The sequence below is a fragment of the Muntiacus reevesi genome, chromosome 1 (genome assembly GCF_963930625.1).
Source record: "Muntiacus reevesi chromosome 1, mMunRee1.1, whole genome shotgun sequence".
NCBI lineage: Eukaryota > Metazoa > Chordata > Mammalia > Artiodactyla > Cervidae > Muntiacus > Muntiacus reevesi.
This window is the reverse complement of record NC_089249.1, coordinates 236290370-236311948: the sequence shown is the minus strand read 5'-3', so window position 1 is coordinate 236311948 and position 21579 is coordinate 236290370. Positions and strand designations below refer to the sequence as shown.

General features: G+C 44.8%; 1 protein-coding gene across 2 annotated transcripts in view; it reads left to right on the top strand.

The window, feature by feature from the left end:
• The window catches only part of DPYSL3 (dihydropyrimidinase like 3), a 115976-nt gene that overhangs the window by 49138 nt on the left and 45259 nt on the right, over nucleotides 1-21579 (top strand). The window contains exon 1 of one of the 2 annotated variants that reach the window (XM_065918855.1): nucleotides 3350-3527. The exons of the other annotated variant lie outside the window; for it this stretch is intronic. Within the exon in view, the coding sequence (XP_065774927.1) occupies nucleotides 3489-3527 (39 nt within the window). The 5' untranslated portion in view covers nucleotides 3350-3488. Of the gene's footprint in view, nucleotides 1-3349; nucleotides 3528-21579 lie in introns of those variants that run through there. 2 annotated transcript variants of the gene reach the window in all.

Below are 21579 nucleotides of genomic sequence, written 5' to 3'. Positions count from 1 at the left end.
ACAGGCTCAGCAGTGGTGCTGGGCTTAGTACTCCACAGCACGTGGGGCCTTAGTTTCCAGACCAGGGATTGAACTGGTGTCCCCTGCCTTGCACGGCAGACTCTCAACCACTGGGCCACCAGGGAATACTTATCATCATCAGCATTATTATCATTCATATCTGTAGCACTAGATCCTAGGAAAATAAGTAGTATACACAGGATAAATGCTGAATATTGTGAGAATGAACGAATGCATAACCATGAAGAAGAGAGTCCAGTTAGAAGGTAACTGCAGTAGTTCAGGTGGTAGCTGGTGGTGCCTAAACACAGAGGGAAGCTTTGTAGATGGAGAGAAGAGATCATAGTGTGTACATATGTAATAAACCCAAGACTATTTCCAACCTTAAGGTTGGACGTGAACTGCAAATTGAATTGTACTGAGGAAGAGAAGTCAAGGTTTGGACAATGCCAATCAGGCTTTGGCCTGAGCAATAAGAATAAAGTAGCCTTGACTGAGGTGTGGAAATCTATGGATGTGCTAAGTTTGGTGTCCAAAATTAAGTTTCTTTGGGACCATAAATTAAGTCGCTCTGCATCTCCCTCTCATTCTCTCATAGTTTCCTGAGATACCCAAAGCCAAATACTGCTGTGTATCCAAGGAAAACCATTCAGAGTCATTCTACTGTGGAAAAGAGCAAGAATCCATGCTGGTTCCACCGCTCACTCTCTTGGCCAGACACAGAGGCATCTCGTCTTGATCGCTGCCTTTCTTCTTACTCCTTGAATAAGAAGGGCACAGCCAACGACAGCTTTTCTTTTCAAACTCATCTCAGACACTTGATTTTGATTTAAAAAAGAGAAACATGATTGAAGGGGATGAAAGAGGGGAAAAAATAGGGTTTGTTGTACATTTCTGCTCATGGCAACAGCTTGAACCGATTAGCTGGTTATTATGCATTCCTGGGCATGGCTTTTCACAGCAGTCTGATCCAGAGAAACATCTCAAGTCCTTTTCTGCATGGCTTCTTGCAGGCAAACCTGACCTCAAGGAGATTAACCAAGCCTTGTAATTTGAAAGAACAGACGCACCCAAAATCATCAAGTGACCAAAAATATGGTATAAATAAATCTATTTAGCAGAGAGTGTTCTGGATTCTAATGATGGTAACAGAGGAGATAATTAGCATGCAAGAAAGGAAAAAAAAACCTGACAAACCCGCTAAATTTAAAAAAAAAGAAAAAGAAGGAAGGCAGTGGCATTTCTTTAGAATTGTAAATGTCCCCTACATATATATATATATATATATATATTTTTTTTTTTTTTTTTTTCCCCCTTTTCTTTAGAAGAACTTCCAAGATCCCTTTAAACAAGTTTGGTGCAGTAAAATCAATGGGAAAGATTCAGACCTCTGCAGGGTTGCATAGTATGTAGTTAATTCTCTTTTTACTCTGTTCTAAATATAATCCTGCTCATTTGCATGCCAATCCCCAGAATGCTTTGTAATTTCACAACTCTTGGCTAGTGGTCTTAGCACTTAAATGCTTTCAGAACAAAGCAAAATGTTTAGGGCGTGTCTTTGGCTTTAGTCTTTTTTTCTTTTTTTTCCCCTGTGCTTTGCAAAGAGTACAGAGAGGTGACCTTTTCTTGGCATTCATTCTGCAAGCCAAAGGATCATAGAAATAAGGTGGATAATGCTGTGGGCTTTTCCTGTGAAGACTGCATTCAGCCTAGTTACCCATGAATAACCAGCCACTTGGATTAACTCACTCGAGTGAGTTTTAGGGGGGCTTGACCTGCCCTTTAATTATGTGACCAGGCTGGTTCATTTTAGGTTTAGGGAAAACCTAAGCCGGAGTATTCTGTACCCTCATTCTGTGGATACTTTATGTAGCTTCTTTATTGCAAAGGAAGCCTTTAACTTAATGAAAAGATGTCCCAAAGTGTGGTTGGTGGCCTGCCTTATAGAAATGTGAATTCAAGTTCCCTAACACAGACCTAGTCATGCTCACTGATAATCTGCGGAATTTCTATGAGGAGGGGGCGGTTGTATTCATAAGGGGTTGAAGTGATCATAAAAGACTTGAGAGGGCGGCTTTATGATTTCTGCACAGCACGCCATTGTTGTTGTTATTCAAATGGTGAATGGTGTATTTGGGTGTGTCTTTTTTTTTTTTTTTCCTGGAGAGTTTAGAAAGCTCCCCCCATCTGACCATCCCTCAGCCCCCAGCCTGTTTCCTCCAAACATGCCTTCCTTGGCCGTTTAATTGAAGCACGTAGCAAAATAAGAATATATTCCAGCACCGAAAGGTCGTGTCTTTTGCTTCTAATAGCACACTTACCTTTGTCTCAGCCCTGCCTAAAGTAAACTCGGGATTGTGACCAGCACTCATCGGACGGCTCACAAAAACCACGGCTGCGCAGTAACTCGCCAGGGCTTTTGCCTTCTCACTACAGGTGTTTTCTGCTTCTTGCTCACGGAGCAGCGTTACTGCTGTTTCATCGATTCTGAGAGCCAGACAGTGGGATTCCTTTAAGGCACATTATTTCGAGAATTATGTTTACAATACAGAGAACGGCTGATGGTAGCCGACACGGGGTCCCCTCGCAACCCTCCGAGAGTGAGGGTTACTTCGCATTTTTTGATCCCCATTTTCATGGTCTCGGGATAGCAGCGGCTGGCCAGGCTGCACGAAGTCGGCGCGGTTCTCGGCTTTCTAAGGGGATCGCGCCGGCTGTTTATACACTCGGTGACCAGCAGAGGCGGCGCCCGGCCTCCGTGGTAACAAAGGCGGCGGCTGCCGCATTCAGCCCGCAGGGTGGCGGAGGAGAGCGGGTGCCCGAAGAGAAGCCCGGAGCCGTCTCCTTTCTGAAACGAGGGTGGGGAAGGTGGGAAATCGGATCAGTCAGGTCGGAGGCGTGGGCTTGGCCCGCGGGGACGAGCGGGCGACGCTGGTGCTGCTCTGCCGACGCTGGGGACTGCAGTATCCCCGCCCCGAACAGTCCCTCGCGCCCCCTGGTGGCGGTGGAGCAGGCTGACTGCTGCACTCGCAAGTCACCAGAAGGAAAAAAAAGGGAGAAAAAGAAAAAGTGGGTGAGGCAGATGCAAAGAGGAAAATCAATAGGGATAAGAGAGAAGAGGGAGGAGTCGCGGATCAGCCATTCTTGTCTTACGGGGTCCCAGCTGGTACCGCAAAAGAAAAAAAAAAAGCCCGGGCGTGAACGCGAGTGAGGAGGGTGTGTGTGTGTGTGTGTGTATGTGTATGTGTGTGTGTGGAGCGGGAGGGAGGTCGGGGGTGAAAAGGGGGACCAGGGAGATTTACTATTGTCTCTGGCAGCCGCCGCGGGAGACCGGGAGGGGGGCGGAGGCGAGAGGAGGCGGCGGCCGCGGCCGGCGCACCATTCGCTCCACCTGATCTCGGGGCGCTGTGCGCTGAGGAAGGCGCGGGCGAGCAGGAGCAGAAGGAGCAGGGAGGCAGGCAGCTGCTGCAGCCACCGCCGCCGCCACCATGTCCTACCAAGGCAAGAAGAACATCCCGCGCATCACGGTGAGTCGGACGCCACTCCGGCTCGCTCGCTCGCTGGCTCGCTCCCGGCTGCTCTGCAGGGGCTTGGATCCCGCCGGCGTCCCCGGGCCAGTCCCCAGGGAGGGACCGGGACCCGGGGTCCGAGGGGGTGGAGAGTGGCGGTCAGTCCAGCCGGCGCGGCGGGGCGCCACCCAGACGGAGCGACCCTGGGGTTTGGGGAAAACCAAACAAAGAGGAAACCCAAACAGTGACAGTGGCGTGGAGAACTTTGGGTTATTTATCTTCCTTACCCACCGCTCGGTAGTTCCCGAATAACAGGCCCTCCGTCGACCCCCGCGCCACCGGGGTCGTCCATGTGAGTTGCCCCAGGTGATTTTTTTTGGTAGAAGGTTCCTTTTTGGCGGGGTGGAGCATGGAGAAATGACACCTTTCCCCAGAGGTCTTGGGTAGCCCGACCGCGCCCCTCTCTGAGCTCCAGCCCCGTGGCTCTGATGGGGTGCCTGACCATCCGTCCTCACCTTGGCCGCGGCTTGCTTGTATTAACCCCAGTTCATATCTCGATGCGTCATACTCGGGACTGGACAGCTAACGTGGCTGTAGTGAGAATAACCAACTTTTTTTGGCTCTTGATGCATTTGCATTTTCCCCTGTAATTTCTCCCCTTCACCCCAAGAAAAGGCTGACTTTTTAGAGCACATTTTAGGTTGCGGTGGCAGGCGCGTGCTGTGTGCACGCCGCGTCCAACTGCCATTGTGTGCAGAGCCGAGCCCTGCAGCCGGCGGGTGTCAGACGCGCTGGGCGAGCCCCTAGGGCGGGGTGGAGCGGGGATGTGCCATTACCAGGTAGAGAAGCCTCATTTTCACTGGCGTCCGGCAAGCCGCTCTCACGGCAAAAATACCGCGCCCGGGTCTGGGATTTCTCCAGAATGCGCTGAAATGACGCCCACCCCCACCCCTGGAAAGGACGCACGACAGGCTGGAATGGACAGTTTTTTAAAAGGGCAAGACAAAAGCAACAGAAAACCCACTGACATTTGTTACTTGAGCACGAAGCAGCGCGGTTGTGCTTTGTCTGTAGCGAATGAGTTTTGTTTGTGTGTGTGTGTGTGTGTGTGTGTAGTGTGTAGTAGGGGAACGTGTGGCTACTCCATCTTTGCACGACGAACAAAGGAAGTGATGAGCTGGCCCCTGGGAGGCTCTGCAGCCGCCCTAGGGCAGGGATGTACCTGCTTCTGCAGTTCATCTGCCCCATCCACTAGGTTTTGCTGTGGGCAGGAGTCTGTTTGCACTTGTTCCCGTTAGGCTTGGAACAGCCTGATTGCCGTCCAGGACCTTCCCCTCTGCAGGCAGGAAGAAGCTCTTCTTGCCTTTTGGCACTTTATTGTCAGGTGGTTTATTTCTCTTGCAGTATCCTACCTTTTCCACCTGAGTTTCACTGGACACACATGTGCCACACCCCTAGCTGCTGTCCACCAGCTCCCAGGGGAGGAACACTCTCCGGGGGATAGAGTTGGGATGGGTGGGGATTCTGTCCCCAGGTAGAGGCACTGGGCTTAAACCCATCCTCCTTGACCACTACCTGATAGCGTTGATTTCACATTATTATAAAAACATAGTGAGTCTCTGCTAATAATTCACAGTGTTTTCTCGATGCCAGTTGGCTTTGCAAAAAACTGTGGTGATACTTTTTTTAAACTGATTGGGACAAAAGCACAATGTTTCTACTTATTTCCCTAACTCTGGAGAGATGACCCACTGCTCTCCTGTGCAGCTAGGCTGTAAATATGCCACTTGCTATATATCCAGTGTGCACTTGCCCTTTCTGTTTGGGATAAGCGGAGAACAGATTATCTTTTCCTTCCCAGTCTGACCTCAGTGGTTCTTCTTAGATTCAGCCTGTGCCCTGGTATTGAGGGCCACGCCCATTTTTCTAGGTATCACTTAAGCCACCTTTAAGGAAAGATACAGACGTTTAGCCCGTAGGGTAATAGCCTTACAAGCCCCTGTAAATGTGTAGGTGCCCCAATCCCAGGGCCCCGTTTGCAGGGGGCTCCCTTTTGTTCCCGCTTGGATGATCTTCCCTGGGGCGCATCCTTCATTTTCTTCGTGGCTTCCATCCTTTCTCTGCGCGTGGGGCGTGGCGCTGCATAGCAGCCTTCACGGCGAAACCCGGGCTGTGCCTACGGCAACTGAACGGCGATAGACTGCGGTTGTGAATTTCTTCGAGCCAGTCTGCCTTGCATTCATTGTTGAGAGGGATGTGGGGTGGAGAGAGGCAAGAGGGCAAGGCGGGAGGGGGCTTTTGATCTTTGGGGGAAAGAATCCATTTGTCGGTTTTTCTCGTGCTTTGTGTTTGTATTTCTTAGAACACGGATTCTATTTTAGAAGAAAATGTTGTAATTCTTGTACTCTTGCTTGTCCAAAGAAGAGTATAGTTATCTACATACTACCAGAGGCTAACTAAATATAGGTAAAAACATAAAAATATGGACTTAGGTCTATATATTCACAGAAGATAGGATTAAAGATCTCAATATAACATATATCCCCTGCTGTCACGTCTAGTCCAGATTTTAAATGGTAAGATTGTAGAATTTGACTTAATTTCCTATCCTCTGTATTCCTTTCTGTGCAGACTGCCCCACCCAGTAGCTAAAATGTCCCTGTAATCTGAGGCCGATGGGGGCAGTCTTCCTTTGCCGGGCACCTCTGCTATCATAGGTACCACCCTGGGCCACAATTTGGGGGACATAGGCAGGTTTTGTCTGTTTGCTTGTTTTCTGTTTTTCCTTCCTTCTTGCCCCCCTCCTGAGAGGAAAGCATCGCTACTACCCTGTGTTTATTGGTTTCCTGGAAGGGGTTATTGCTCTGTCGCTGGTATAATTGGCTGGAGCTTTCCCTGGGAGTAGCTCCAGCCCCAGATCTCACTGTTCTTCTCAGATCACCCTCCTGCGTGACCTGCATGTACTTATCCCAACACTGGCCCTTGCTTCTAAATGTCAGAGACAGCAGTTTGGGTGGTCCCGCCAGTCGGAGCAGGGACCTGGTTTTGTCATCCACCTCTGTCTCTGTCTCACGCAGTTCCTGGCATACAGATGCCTAATGAGAATCGGTTAAATCAATACATGAATTAAAAATTGCTCCTACCAAGAACAGCTCATACCTACTGAGTGTTTCTTTGGTTTCAGATATTGTACCTTACATGCATTGTTTCATTTAATCCCTCAAATCAACACTGTCTGAGAGGTACTATCGTTATCTCTGTTGTATAGATTTTTTTTTTTCTCTGCCCAGGATCAGAGATATAACAAGTATTCTGGGCAGGACTCAAACCTCCACACCTGACTGAAATCAAAGTGCCTCACTGCCCCACTGGTCTTGGTGGCTCCACCCTGACCATCATTCTGAGAAGGTGACAATGGGGCAAATGGTTTAGATCCTATAACATGGTCTCTCTTATTTTTTACATTGAATAAATGTAAACTGGAGGGATGGTAGCTGACCGTCTCGACTCTACAGGTAGAAAGTTTGCTAGTTACACTCTGTTTTCTTCTGAGAGAGGCTACAACTTAAAGCTGGCAATGAGAGTGGGTGGAGATCTAATGCTTAAGTTCCAGTGCTTTCCAGGTATTCTCTTATTGGGGTCTCTGCAAAAACCCACTTTACAGTTAAGGAGATTGAGACCTAGAGAGAGGAAGTCAGTTTTCCAGAGTCACACACAGAGGATAGGAGGCAATGCTGGAAATCAAACACAGGTCAACTACCTGTCTCACAGAGGCACCTGCAGTGGGGATTTTGAAAGGTGTGGATTAAGAGCTCCAGAACTCCCTCTAGGAGACAAATCACCGAGAAGCGCCTTTTTGCAAATACTAACTGGATCTCTGTAAATACGACCTTGCAGCTAATGCATTTCTGCTGCATTGGAGATTGGGGTGTATGTGTGTGACGTTTGAGAATTGCTGGAAGGCACATACTCTGTCTGTCTGGAGCATGACCTGGAAGGTTTGACCTCTAGGGTGTGTAGTCAGGGCCCTGTGATCTCATTTGAAAGGTGTCATTGTGAGTGTCATGGGAATTTTTTATTTGGGAGGGGAAGTGAAGGAGCTTTGTGAACTGGAGGAACACCCAGATCTCTGCAGTGCTTGAGCTGGGGGCCTTAGGCTAGACTACAATCCGGGGAAGAGGCCAGTGAAACCCCATCCCTGGATCTGTTTTTGCCTCTTGCTTCAGGAAGTGTCACTTTGGATTACTAGGAGATGCAGGACAAGAGTTTGGGAGACCAAAAGAAGAGATGTCACCCAAAACCAGCTTGATCCGTGTAAGGTGTATTGGAAGGGAAGTTGCAGAGAAAGGACAGGAAAAATATCAAAGACTTAGAAATGGGAAGCATCTTAAATATCTGATCGTGAAAATCAAGCCCTGCCTGGGTTGTTCATGTGTTACTTTATTTTTTGGACAGGTTTGTGGTGATTCGCAGCCAGGATATTCTTCTTGCTCAAACACTAGTGAAATGCCTCAGGTGGATAAAGAGAGCCCTGACTATGAGTAGCTGTAACTGGGCCAGCTGGGCACTTGGGGGAATTCTGGAGAAATAGATTTTCTGAGGATTCAAGTCTATGTAGTCGAACTGTCAGTTTACAAATAAAAATCTTCCCTTCTTATCTCACTGGGCTCTTGAAAGGCTCAGATGAAGGAGTGACTGTGGACGATAGTCTCTGAACCCCAGATGTATTCAAGCTGGGAAACATTTATTTTAAAGTCTTTAACTACTTTGAAATGGGGAAATTAAGAAAGGAAGATTGACAAAGGTCTAGCTTATTAAGAGACTACTTTAGGAATCAATGTTTCAATAAACATTTTCAAAAACAAACGAAAAGCAGCACAATGTTTGAAACAAATTGTGCTTTCTGGTTTAGTTATGTTATGGTGTTTCTCAGAATTATGTTTACCTTTCATTTCTGACAAGCTACTCGAGGCTATTAGACTGCCTTTGGACTTTGATACAGAGATTCTCTGTTAGCCTAAAGAAAGGGCATTTTCCTTATTTAGGATGAACTATATAGCTTTCAGTCTTAATCGGCTTCTAGCCTACACTGACACAGGTTATGGATACCCTTTCTAGCAATTTCTTCACAACTCCCAGTTGAATGGCTTTTTCTCTGTCCTTTCTCCTTAATTAGGGAAAAACAGTAGAGTTGAGAAAGAACTGAAAAAGTCTTCATGTCCTAAAGGGCGCTCTCTTCTTTACCCATTGACATATTTCCTAGAACTGTTTGTCTGCTTATTATATTTGAAAAAAATCGCAAAATGCTTACAACAGTAGGAATGTCTCCCTAGGAGATAAATGTGCCTCTCTTTGATTAAATCACTGCTTGTAATCATAAAAGAAGTGGAAATGTAAATATAAATAATGCAAATGTAAATATGCCATCCCCTCTAGGGACAGATACTAATGGAAGGACTGGCCTCTCCCTGGTCACTCCCTCTTCAAGTCAGTTCTGTTTACCTTTTCTCACATTTTCTGTAGCTAGAGGGAAATAAATGAGAATGACCCTGGACAACCCAGAGAAAGAGGTTCCTCTGTTTTCAGACTCTTCTACTGTGAAATCCCCCTTTCATCAAATTCAGTATGTGTCTATTTCGTATATATTCATTGTGAAATAGATGATGATACATACGTCATACACCAAAAGATAGTTTGGTAGACTAGAATGAGCCCTTCAACTTGGCCTCTTCTTTGACCCTAATCTGTATGTGGAGCCTAGTACCAAAACTACTTCTCTGGGGGAACATTTCTCCTGTTAACTAGATTATAGGGGACTTAGTGCTTGGACTAAGCCTAGTGGAGCTATTATATATTTATCATTGCCACTTATTGAGAGCCTTAGCACAAGTGACATGGATTATCTCATTTGACTCGCAGCAGCTCCTCTAGCTCCAATGGGTAACCATCATTCTGTGTTCTGGATAGAGGCTCTGAGAGATTAAGTAACTTGACCAAAGTCACACAGCTACAAAAGCAAGAATCTGGGATTGATCCCTACAGGGATGAGTCAGTTCACAGGCAGGAAAGCAGTCATTCCAGATTCACAGATGACTGTCCGCACGGCCTTGCCACCAGCTAGCCACACCTGTTAGCTCACTAACGGGGCCAGCGTTCACACAGTGGCTGGGCTGGGATGGTCAGGCCAAGAGCTCTCCTATCACCGTTGGAACAGCTGAGTCCCGCAGTAGTGACTGCATTGCTCTGCCCGCTGTCTGAGTTAGCTTCTGGCTTCCCCCAGGAGCATGTGTGAGTGTCGGGTGGAACCCATCTTGCGTAAGTACAGATCTGGGCCCTAGGTTCCTTCTCAGTCTTTGTCCCTGTCCTCTTCCCAGACACAGAAGGCGCCAGGCTCTCTGTTCTCCGTCAGCAGGCCCGGGAACGCAGCACACGCCCAGCACTCTAAGCCAGATGGGGATCTCTGCCTAGGAATGGTCCGGGAACGGAGGGGACATCTGGAATTCAAGGGCACAGTTCTCTTGGCTAAGTTAGTCTTTTTTTTTTCCCTGTGGAAGGGCTGGGAAGTGAGCTTTCAAAGATAAAATGAGATTTTAAGAGAAGTGTTCCTCTGGTGGGTGGAGCAGAGGAACCCTCTTGATGACGCAGGAAAAGGCAGGAAGCCCCTGATGGAGTGTTGGCACTTTGTGGTTCAGGCTGCCCTTACCTCTAATTTCTCTGTGACTCTGGGAGAACCTTATTATCCCTCTCAGACTCTGCATCAGTCAGATGAGGGCATCAGACTAGATGGTCCTTGAGTCCCTGCCAGTGCCAATGACCCTGTGAGCCTTTATTTCGTCTTCTATTTTCTCCTGAGATTATGGTCAGCCGTCTATGCTGTGTTCGAAATTGGGAGAGAGGAGCTCTGGTCCCTCCCCAGAAGGGAAGAGAAAGCAGCGAGAAAGTGAATGAGGGCAGTAGTCGTTGGCTTAAATTTAGTGGGAGCAACCAACGTCTGTGTTGGATAGAAGGGTCTTTGGTTGCTTTTTCTCCTTAAAACCTTAGCCTGTTTCTCATTCAGGGAGGGAACTTGGTTAATAGACTGTGCAAGAGAGCAATGGAATGACGATGACTGATAGGTCCTTTCCTTAGCAGATCTTTAGTATTCATTCCAATGAGTATTATTAAAATGATTCCATGATTCATTTGCTGGCATGTGTGGTGTCTCTTCTGGATAAGGCTGCCATTGATAAAGGCACAAAGGTACCAGTTGCCCCAAAACTAGACTGGTCAGATAAACAAGCAAGCCAACAGGGAACAGCTCCGAGTCTATAGATGCTCTGCAAACTCTTTTCACTTGCTCCTGCCAGTATCTGAAATGCGGTGGCTCCCGTCCAATGGAAATAGCCTCCTGCCCAACAGCCAAATAATGTAGTGGATGCTCCTTCAGGTAGGGGTGGGTTTTAGTTTCATTGTCACTGAATTTCTATCACATTTCCTTTGGCTAGCGCATTTTAAGCCCTCTGTCAACATTTATTGAATGAATGGGTGCATTTATTTAACATTTACTTTGCAGGAATAATGTCAAGTGAGCGGATGATGAGAACATGTGTACATTTGTGCTTCTACATCATCTTTTCTTTCACTGACAACTTTGTAGAATATTAACTTTTATTTATCTATTGGCTGCATCGGCACGTGGGATCTTTGTTGCAGCATTAGAGATCTTTTTTGTTGCAGTGCAGGGGCTTCTCTTTAGTTGTGGTTTGTGGGCTTAGTTGCCCTGAGGCATGTAGGATCTTAGTTCCGTAACCAGGGATTGAATCTGCAACCCTTGCATTGGAAGGTGGATCCTTAACCACTGGACCACCAGGGAAGTCCCTTTTCACTTCCTTATATTTCTGTTATTAGCTTTTATTCTAAAATTCATTTTTGGTTTGAGGGGTGGGGACAGCTAAAACACATTTTTCCGAGCTTATCTCTGGCTGTGAGTCATACAATCCATAGTCCCAATGATCTAAGTGTAACTATAATCATTAGATCCTTTAAAGGGGAGCATCTATAAGGGAAGGTAGAAGGAGAAAATTAAGGTATATTCATATAATCTAAAATACTGCATTTGAAGTACCATGTGTATAAAGATGTGTCACATATAGTTAATCAGGTATGATAATACCTTTTCCTTTTTTGAATGAATATTTTGCCGATGATCATCTCTGCCTGGCAATGTGATGCTTGTCACAGGAGCATCTGAAAATAAGAAGAATTAGCATTTATTTATCCTGTATTATGGCTTCCCTGGTGGCTCAGCGGTAGACTCTGCCTCTTATGTAGGTGCCACGGGTTGGATCTCTGGGTTGAATGAAAAGGCAACCTGCAACCCGCTCCAGTATTCTTGCCTGGGAAATGTCCATGGGATAGCATGTGTCGGACATAACTTAGCGAGTAAACCAATGTCACCATATTCTGTATTAAGTGCTTTTTATTCCTTACCTCAGGCAATCCTCAAAACCACTCAGTTAGGTAGATGACTTTCCAACTAGGTCTTCCCATTTTATTGTTGAGGAAACTGCGAGAGGTCAGGCAATTGGCCTAAGATCACAGAAGCCTTTCAGTGGTGGAACCAAAATCCCTACTGTCTCAGAACCACATTCTTAACCCCATTCTACAGCGCTGCCTTAAATTCTGCCTTCTTTTATCTTCTTGTACCTATGGGGTCATGACACATCTGTCCAAATTGGAGTTAGTTACTGCAGGCCTGGTTAAGTCCTTCTGCACACCTCTTTCCCGAGGGGCAGGTTATGAGAGATCGGGAGCACGGTGGGTCCCCTTCTCTGTGTGGGTTTGGACGCCAGAGCCCTGACTGGTTCCATAAGCTCCCCAGCCTTCCCTCGGAGCAGCCTGGCTTCCAGGCTTGTTGGGAGCAGCTCCTCGCGGTCGTGCTTAAGCACAGCCAGCTTTCCAGGGAGGTGCCCGCCACGCTCAGCACTCAGGCTGCTGTGCATTGAATTGGCAAAGGAGACCCATGAGGGGGCTCTTCTTCACGTGCACTTCAATGCCTCCTCCTCCTCCTGTGTCCCATGCCGCCGCCCCCCGCCTCCCCGGCTTCCTTAATAAACCCTAAGCAAGAGCCCGCTGAAGTGTTGACTTAGCGGGGCTCTGTAAAACTCTGGGAATCAGAAGATCCTAAGAACATTTTTCAGTCTAGTCTCAACTTCCAGGTGAGGGAATTAAAACCTCAATTTGAGACTGAATTAGAGCTTTTTCTACTCTCTGGTCTACTGTAGGACACTGAAATTTTACAAAACGAGTAGGTTTTTTCCCCCAATTATGACAAAAAAAAAAAAAAAAACATGATGTTTGTAGAAAACTTTACCAAAAAAAAAAAAATGAGGACAATAAAAATAAGCAAAATTATAGAGCATACCCATTTAAAGTGTTTTCTTTATACTGTATATACTGTTTATTAAAATAGCACGACATCTTATTCATCCTATTTTATGTACTACTTTTCATTCTACAATGTATTATGACATGACATCTTCCGTGTTTTAAATATTCTTTCACATCATAATTTTATTCTTTTTTAAAATTGAAGTATCGTTGTGTTATAATGTTAATTATGTGTTAATGTGTTAATTTCTGCTGTACAGAAAGTGATTCAGTTATACATATACCTGTGTATATATATATATATTCTTTTTGTATTTTTTTCCAATATAGTTGACCACTGGTTACTGGATATAATTCCCTGCACTGTACAGTAGGACCTTGTTGTTAATCCATCCTATATATAGTAGTTTGCATCTGCTAATCCCAAACTCCTAATCTCTCCTTCCCCCCACCTCTCCTCCCCCTCCGCTGTGTCAACCACAAGTCTGTTCTCTATGTCTGTGAGTCTGTTACTGTTTGTAAATAGGTTCGTTTGTGTCATATTTTAGATTCCACATATAAGCATATTGTATTTGTCTTCTTCTGACTTACTTCACTTAATATGGTAATCTCTTAAGTCCATCCCTGGTGCTGCAGATGGCATAATTTCACTGTTCTTCTGGGTGAGTAGTATTTCGTTGTATGTATGGACCACATCTTCCATATCCACTCATCTGCCAGTGGACATTTAGGTTGCTTCCATGTCTTGGTTATTGTGATTAGTGCTGCTTTGAACATTGGGGTGCGTGTATCTTATTGAATTACAGTTTTGTCCAAATATATGCCTGAGAATGGGATTGCTGGATCACATGGGAACTCTGTTTTTACATAACAATTTCAAATACCTACATATCGTTCTCAGTGCTTCAGTCAATTCCGTTTTGTTTGAATTTTCTATTATTTCTGAGACCTTGTATTCAGCAGCAAAAAATGAAATGGGTTGTGTTTTCAGTTGCTGTTTTTTAGCTGAAGTTGAAAGTTACCCCATGCTAAGTTGGGTACCTTGCCCATAGTTGCTCAGCTTGTGTTAGATTCTGACTTGAGTCCCAGCATCTTTGATGTTAGTCTTATAGTCTTGTCGTCACTCTACTTGATCCAGCAGTTTTGCTTTTTTCAGGGGGAAAACTCTGCTGTCCCTCTCTGTTTTCTCCCGCTCTCCCCGTGAGCACGTTTGTCCCTTCACCACCACCGTGCTTACCTCCCTGCCTTGCTGAGGCTGCTGACATCTGTAGAGATATACCGTGTCTCAGGACCGAAAGCTACGCAGCTGGAGAGGAAATATGCCTGTTTGCCTTTCCCCTCCTCCTTAATGGCTTAACCTATAAGCTTGGAAGCTGGTTTTAATTTTACATTTTCTGTGTATATGTGTGTTTGTTTTTTAAAAATTTCCCCCCTTAATTCTTTCAAGGAGAACTTTACTTGAAATTATACTCTCTTTCCCCCCCAAGCCAATCTGTGTCCCATATCTTGATGTGATTACTTTGTTTGGGGAGATTGATAAATTCAGAGTGGAGTTTCTGGTTTATCCAACTAAGTTGGTTTAAATTATGGCCTTAGAAAGGGCTTGAAGCAACCTAAAACATTTTAGAACAGTTGATGTAATCATCTTCTGCTTCTAGAAAAACCCATCCTAGGTTTATTCCGCAAAGAAGGTATGTTTTTGTTTTGTTGTATTGTCATTCCAGTTATTTCATTGCATGCTCTATCTCAGATTCTTTGCTGTGAGAAATCAACTTAACTTTGCTTGGTTAAGGCCAGGAAGAGAAATAAGAGATGCATCATTCCAACCCTCTTATTTTAAGGATTGAGAAAATGTGGACTAAAGAGGGAAGATGACTTGCCAGAGGTCATGCAGAGATAGAGTTTTTGAAAACACGAGGCAAAGGACTCATTTCCTTTGCTCTGGTTCAGTGCTTATCTCACAATATTTTTTCAGGGGTAAACTGTGAAGGGTATGTTATGAGCAGTTTTGTATCCACTTGAAATTCATGTGTTTAAGTTCTTACCCCCTAGTACCTCAAAATGTGACTGTGTTTGGAGATAGGGTCTTTAAAAGAATAGTTAAGTGAAATGAATTCGTCAGAGTGGACTCTGATCTGGCGTGATGGGTGTCTTACAAGACAGATGAGGATATGGACATCCAGAGGACACAGGGAGGAGAAACTGGGCAAGCCAAGGAGGGTGGCTTCAGAAGGAACTAACCCTGCTGACACCTTGACCTTGGATTTGGAGCCTGCAGAACTGTGAGAAAATAAATGTGTGTTGTTTAAGGCAACCAGTCTGTGGCACTTTGTTGTGGCAGCAGCAAACTAATATGGAGGGAAGGTAAGAACAATGACATTTAAAATTCAAAATTAAAAAAAAAAAAAATCAAAATTTCAGACTTGTAAAGCTCATAGTGAACAGGAAAGGGAAACCCAGGTAATTAGTATTTTAAAGAAATAATGCCATGCCAAAGTCTGTGCTAACTTGATTTTCAATCATAATTTTATATATGGCATCTCGTTTCATGGTATAACATGCCTAAAGTATAGTTATTACTAGCTCCACCTTATAGATGAGGAAACTGAGGCTCAGACATTTAACCTATCTAAAGGTATGTATTTATTAACTAAGTGGTGAAGGTTTGTCCAAATTTATCTCCTTGCCTGACTTTAAAACCTTCATCCATTATACTGAAGTTGACCTAAGCTATTTAGTAACCGTTGTTAGGAAGTTGCTTAAAGATAGGAAGGGAAAAATTTCAATCAGCTGGAATCCACTTGATCAATTGATCAGGAAATATTTGGCCATTGATTTTAGGATAAAAATGGAGATCAGGGAAATTTTAAGATAACGTATTTGAGTATCACTGCACTCTTCCCCATGGGTTCACATGTCAAAATGAAACCACATTCTCCACACAATGAAATATTCATGTTCACAGTGATGGACCCTAGGCCCTAAAGAAATCTGACCCATCAGAAGAGAATCAGTTACCCACGCTGGGTCACATTTGCTAAGGCAGGAAACCAGACCCATACATACATCTATAACACGAGGAGGCATGGAAACAATCTGTGCCAGAATTTTACCACTGCATATTTTATTTTTATTATTTGCTTACTTATTTTGGTATGGCACTTAGGGTCCTAGCTCCCCAGCCAGGAATCAAACCCGCATCCCCTGCAGTGGAAGTGTGGAGTCTTAACCTCTGGTCTGCCAGGTCTTATTGCTGAAAAGAGACCTGATAAATATGAAATCAACCTAAAAATCAAATGAACGTGAGCTGCTGGTAAAATCACTTGTTAGGATATGGGAAATAGAAGGTGCTTTAACTACTGAACGTTGACAACTCTCTTATAGCAGTGTCCTCCCTGTTTTAAAGTAGTGTGGTCTATCGTCCTTAAACATATCGGTTAAACTTACTTTCATGTCCCCCTGGTAAATCACATGGGTTAAGAATCTGTCTGCAATGTGGGAGACTTGGTTTTGATCCCTGACTGAGAAGATCCCCTGGAGAAGGGAATGACAACCCACTCCAGTATTCTTGCCTGGAGAGTCCCATGGACAGAGGAGCCTGGCTGGCAGGCTATAGTCCATGGGGTCGCAGACAGTTGGACATGAGCGACTAACACCCTTACATGGACTTGATCAGTAAGAAGATATAAGCAAGTTGAGGGGTGGCTGGGCTTTGCTTCCAGCAGATCCTGGGGGTAAGGCCCAGCCCGGCAATATACCCGCTGTGTAACTTATTGGGCTCTATCTTTCGAAGAGACTCTGAATCCAGCCACTTTCCCCCATTTTTTCATCCCTACCACCACCACCTTGCTAGAGCTTCCATCACCTTGCTGCGGGAACCCTCCACTGATCTCAATACCCCCACGTAGCTAGCCATCGGGTCGTTTCTTCATGCATGAGCGAAGTGATCCTTTAAACTGTAAATCAGATCAAGTCACTCCCCAGGTCAAAAATTTGTTTTGGAGACTTCCCTGGTGCTCCAGTGGTTAAGAATTTGACTTCCAGTGCAGGGGACATGGGTTTGATTCCTGGTCAGGGAATTAAGATCCCCTGTGCCTCAGGGCAACTAAACCCACGTAATGCAGTGAAGACCCAACATAGCCAAAACAAACTCTGTTGCACTTGGAATAGCACCCAGACAATGGCGCTCAAGGTTTCACGTGGCCTGGCCCCTACTATCTCCACTGCCTCCAGGGTCTTGGCATCAGCCATCCTCCCTTCTCTCTCTCTCACCTAACGTGTGCAGCTCAGAGCTCCTGCACTCTCTGCACCCTTGGAGAGGGGAGCCGTCTTTTCTAGGAGTATTTGTGAAGCTCAGTTCCGCAGACAGCTTCTTAGATGTGCCTTTTCTTGAAAACCTAGTAAGAAGCAGTCTCAGACCATTCCAAGCCTCCACCACCCCCTCACCTTCTTTCTAAATGTCACTTATCACTGTTGAAATTACACTACTTAGTTAGTAGCTGACTTAATCTTTGCTGTTTCAACTGCTACAGTTGTAATGTCAGGGATTTAATTTTGGTCACTCGTGTGTCCTTAGTACTGTGAATGGGAGGCCTTTAAAACATTACACGAAGGAATGAATGGATAAATAAATGAATGAATGAAAAGGCACACTGTTCCTTCACCTTAAACTCATTTGCTTTTCCTCAGTAAGCAGTCTGGGGAGGACAGGTGTCCAGGAAACAGGGTTATCAGAAGACAACTATGTCTGTGAATCTGTTTCTATTTTTATATAGATGCATTGGTATTATTTTGTAGGTTCTATAAGTGATATCATCTAATATTTATCTTTCTCTGACTTATTTCACTAAGCATAATATTTTCTAGGTCCATCCATGTTGCTGCAGATGACAATATTTCATTCCTTTAAGGCTGAATAATATTCCATTGAGTAAATGTACCGCATCTTCAAAAAAAATTTTATTGGTGTATAGTTTACATTGTATTGTTTTCTGCTGTGTGGCAAAGTGAATCACTTATGCTGTATGCCCAAAACTAACTCAATATTTTGAATCAATTATACTTCAATTAAAAAAATAAAAATTAAAAAAAAAGACAGCTAAACTATCTGTCTCATGGTCTAATCTCAAGTGAATGAAATGATCAATGAAAGATGAAAAGACTTGAGATAATGGACACAAGTCCTAACACATAGATGAAAACCTGCTGCTTCTGAGATACTTGTAAAGACTCACAAAAGTTGTAACCCATGCTATTTTTTAGACACAATACATGTGTCTAAAATACATGTCACAGTGTACATCTTCCTCTAGTATGCAGAAGATACCTGCAACTGTAAACTTCAGCAGCCCAGGCACTTTTGGAAGCATTCCTGAGCAGACACATGTCATAAAAGAATGGAATAGTGTGGAATTAATCCAAAGAAGGCGGTTCTCTGATGTTAGAATCCCAGAATGTGAGCTAGTGACCACTGGGAGGAGAAGCTTGTAACTCATGGCTTCGCAGGTAAGGGTGAAGTCGGTGGGCCCCCAGGCACAGAGAATCAGTTCCTATAATGTCAGCATGGTGTTTCCAAATAGAAAGCAGTCTTGAGTATATTCCACGAGGTACCTTTTGGGTAAGCCTTGGATCTACCTTGAAGGTGAAGAATCCTTTTCTTATAGGATTAACTGCCTACTCATCTCATTTCGAGTTCTGGTCATTTTCAAGTGGTGCCTTGATTGTATTTATTTCAAAGTTTCCTTTCATTCAAGGTCTGCCTAACCTCTTGAAGTCTTTGTTCTCGGGAGTGTCTGCAGTTTTCTCTGTCAATAGAACTTGGAGAAGTTTGGGGCTTCAAAAATAGTCAGAGTCAGAAATAGTGCTTAACCACCTATTGATCAAATGAAAGCAGAGCTGTGGGTTTGCAGGTTCCTAGGCAGTCCGAAGGCGTGACCCAGAGAGTCAGTCATCACCATTGTCGTCGTCTTGTGTCAAGAAAGAGCCAGAAAAAAAGAGAAAGTGCCTCATCCCCTTTGTTTCCCATACTTCTTAGGGAAGTATGTTTGGGTTCTGATAGGAAGGTAGTTAAGACATACATGTTAACTAAAAAGAGGTGGAAAGTCAGGCTACTTTTCAAAGATCGAGACGAGAGGGGGTCGTCATCCAGCTGAGAGACATTGACCTGAGAAGATCTGAGTCCATCTTTTAAAGAAACATGCATTTCTTGAGCACCTACCATGCACTGGGGTTTGGCCTAGACTGCCGACCTTAGTCCTTTGGGACAGATGTCATTCCCCTCGTTTTACAGCCAGGGCTGTGACTCCCAAGCTCTTCTCATTTTGAGCTGCCCTGGCGCTGACTCACCACCTGGACTTCACGACAGAGCAAACTGGGAGCATCTCGGCTCTTTTAACAGCTCCTCCCTCCCACTCTCTCCAAGGGCCCTTTCCACGGCAGCGTGGTGTGAGCTGCAACACGGTAGCTGTACCTTCTTGACACATCTGCCACGGGCCAGGGTGAGGAAGCTGCAGAAACCACTGGTGTGTGCTTGCAAATGCAGTCGCCAGGCAGCCCCCGCCAGTTTTAGAAGTACAGGGTCAGACTCGGAGGAGAATCCCCGTAGCCTCCTCAAATAGATGGGAACAATGGCCTGTCATTTGCAGGTGCTGCTCACACATTCCAAGGGCCAAGCATGATTGCTCCTCTTGGAATTGCATTTTGGCTGGCTTTCAGCTTTACTGAGTTTTTTGTTTCTGAGAAGCAGTAGGGTGGGGATTCACTAGGCTTCCCTGTCAGCCCAAAGACCCAGTCAAAGCCGGCTGCCAGGCCCCAGTGATCAAAGTGGAGAGAGAAGTGCTCCTAAAAGAGGGAGGTGGGTCCCATTCAGCAGACACCAGCCCCAAGAGGCGAAGTGCTTTGCTCAAGAGTTGCAGAGCTGGGGCCAGAATCCAGGTCCTGACTCCCATTTCAGGAGCCTGGACTATCCTTCATTCCCATTGGTATGGCCATCTCAGTGTGGAGTTAACTCCAGCCATCAGCTTCTGACCAGTCTCTTAAATCTCAGGTCCTTTTTCCTACCTATTTGGTGTGTGACTGACAGCACCGCAAAATTATTCTTCATGCTCTTGCACCCCAACTTCATGACTCTCCTTTCAATTCTCCATTTTTATTAATGGGCTCTTTCTGACCAACCTGCCTTGACATGCCATTCACCCTTGGCACATCACTTCCTATTTGTTTGTCTGTCTGTCTATCAAAACATAGTTAATTTACAATGTTATGTTAGTTGCAGGTGTCAGCAAAGTGATTCAGACATACCCCCATATATATATATACACACACATACATATATATTATTTTTCAGATTATTTTCCATTATAGTTTATTATAAGATATTGAGTATAGTTCCCTGTGTTGTATATTAAGATCTGTTGTTTATCTAATATATATATAGTAGTTTGTATCTGCTAGTCCCAAACTTCTAAGTTATCTCTCCCCCACCCCTTTCTCCTTTGGTAACAATAAACTTGTTCTCTATGCCTGTGAGTCTGTATCTGTTTTGTAAATAAGTTCACGTATGTAATTTTTTTAGTTTCCACATATGAGGGATATCATATGGTACTGTCTTTCTCTGCCTTTACTTCACTTAATATGACAGTTTCTCGGTCCATCCATGTTGTTGCAAATATTATTTCATTCTTTTTGATAACTGAATATTGTTTCTTAGTATATATGTATATGTATATATATACACCACATCTTCTTTATCCATTTATCTGTCAATGGGCATTTAGGTTACTTCCTGGCTACTGTAAATAGTGGCACATCACTTTCTATTACCCCTCCTTGCTAAGCAGATTCCAGCTTTACTCCAAAGTGTACCGTATGTGTTCTAATCCATACTCTTCCTGTCACCTGGAGCACAGCAAACTCCTTGTTCTCTTTTCCTTTTTATAATGTTCTGTATTAAATCACTTTTGAAAGTTACAAAATGACATATGCATTGGGCATCTAGTGAAATAATGTATAAATAGAGGAAAAAGAGAAAAGAAAAAAGTTTCTCTACTTCCACCCTTTGACTCCCTGTCTCTTGCCACTCCTAATGTCGATGATTTGATATGCATCCCTCCAGACCCTTCTGCTGCTCACATAGAAACGTAATAAACGTATTTACATGTAGTATATTTGTTTGCTTTTGCAAGAACAGTATCATATTTTACACATTTGAAATGTACTTATGTTAGGTATTTCTTCAGTTCAGGATTAAATTTAACCTGTTTAAAAGTATCTGCGTCATAATCCACAGTGTGGCTGTGTTCAGTTTATTAAATCGTGTGCCACGGCTGGCTGTTCAGGGGCTGGACTGGATGTTTTCTGCCTGCCTCTCCAGTTGCACTCTCCGGGATTTTCTGTCTTGCTCCCTGCCCTGGACCAGTCTGGGCTGCATCAGTAGGTCCTTGGCCCTTGGGCTCCGGGTTGGATTTAGTTCACGTGTGCCCCTCGCTGTTGAGAGAGGGTGGACCATGAAGCCAGGGTGTTTCCCCCTGATTCCGTGCTACTGGGTTACTTCGAGTGGCGGTGTACCTTGCTGCAGGTCACATCTGGCAGCGCCCTCTCGGTATATCTGCCCCCACTCTGACTCCGGTGATCACTCCTCTGGCCTCGTTGGGCCTGGGGATGGTGTGACTCCCTGCTGTTGGTGGGCCCTGGGGGCTGCCCA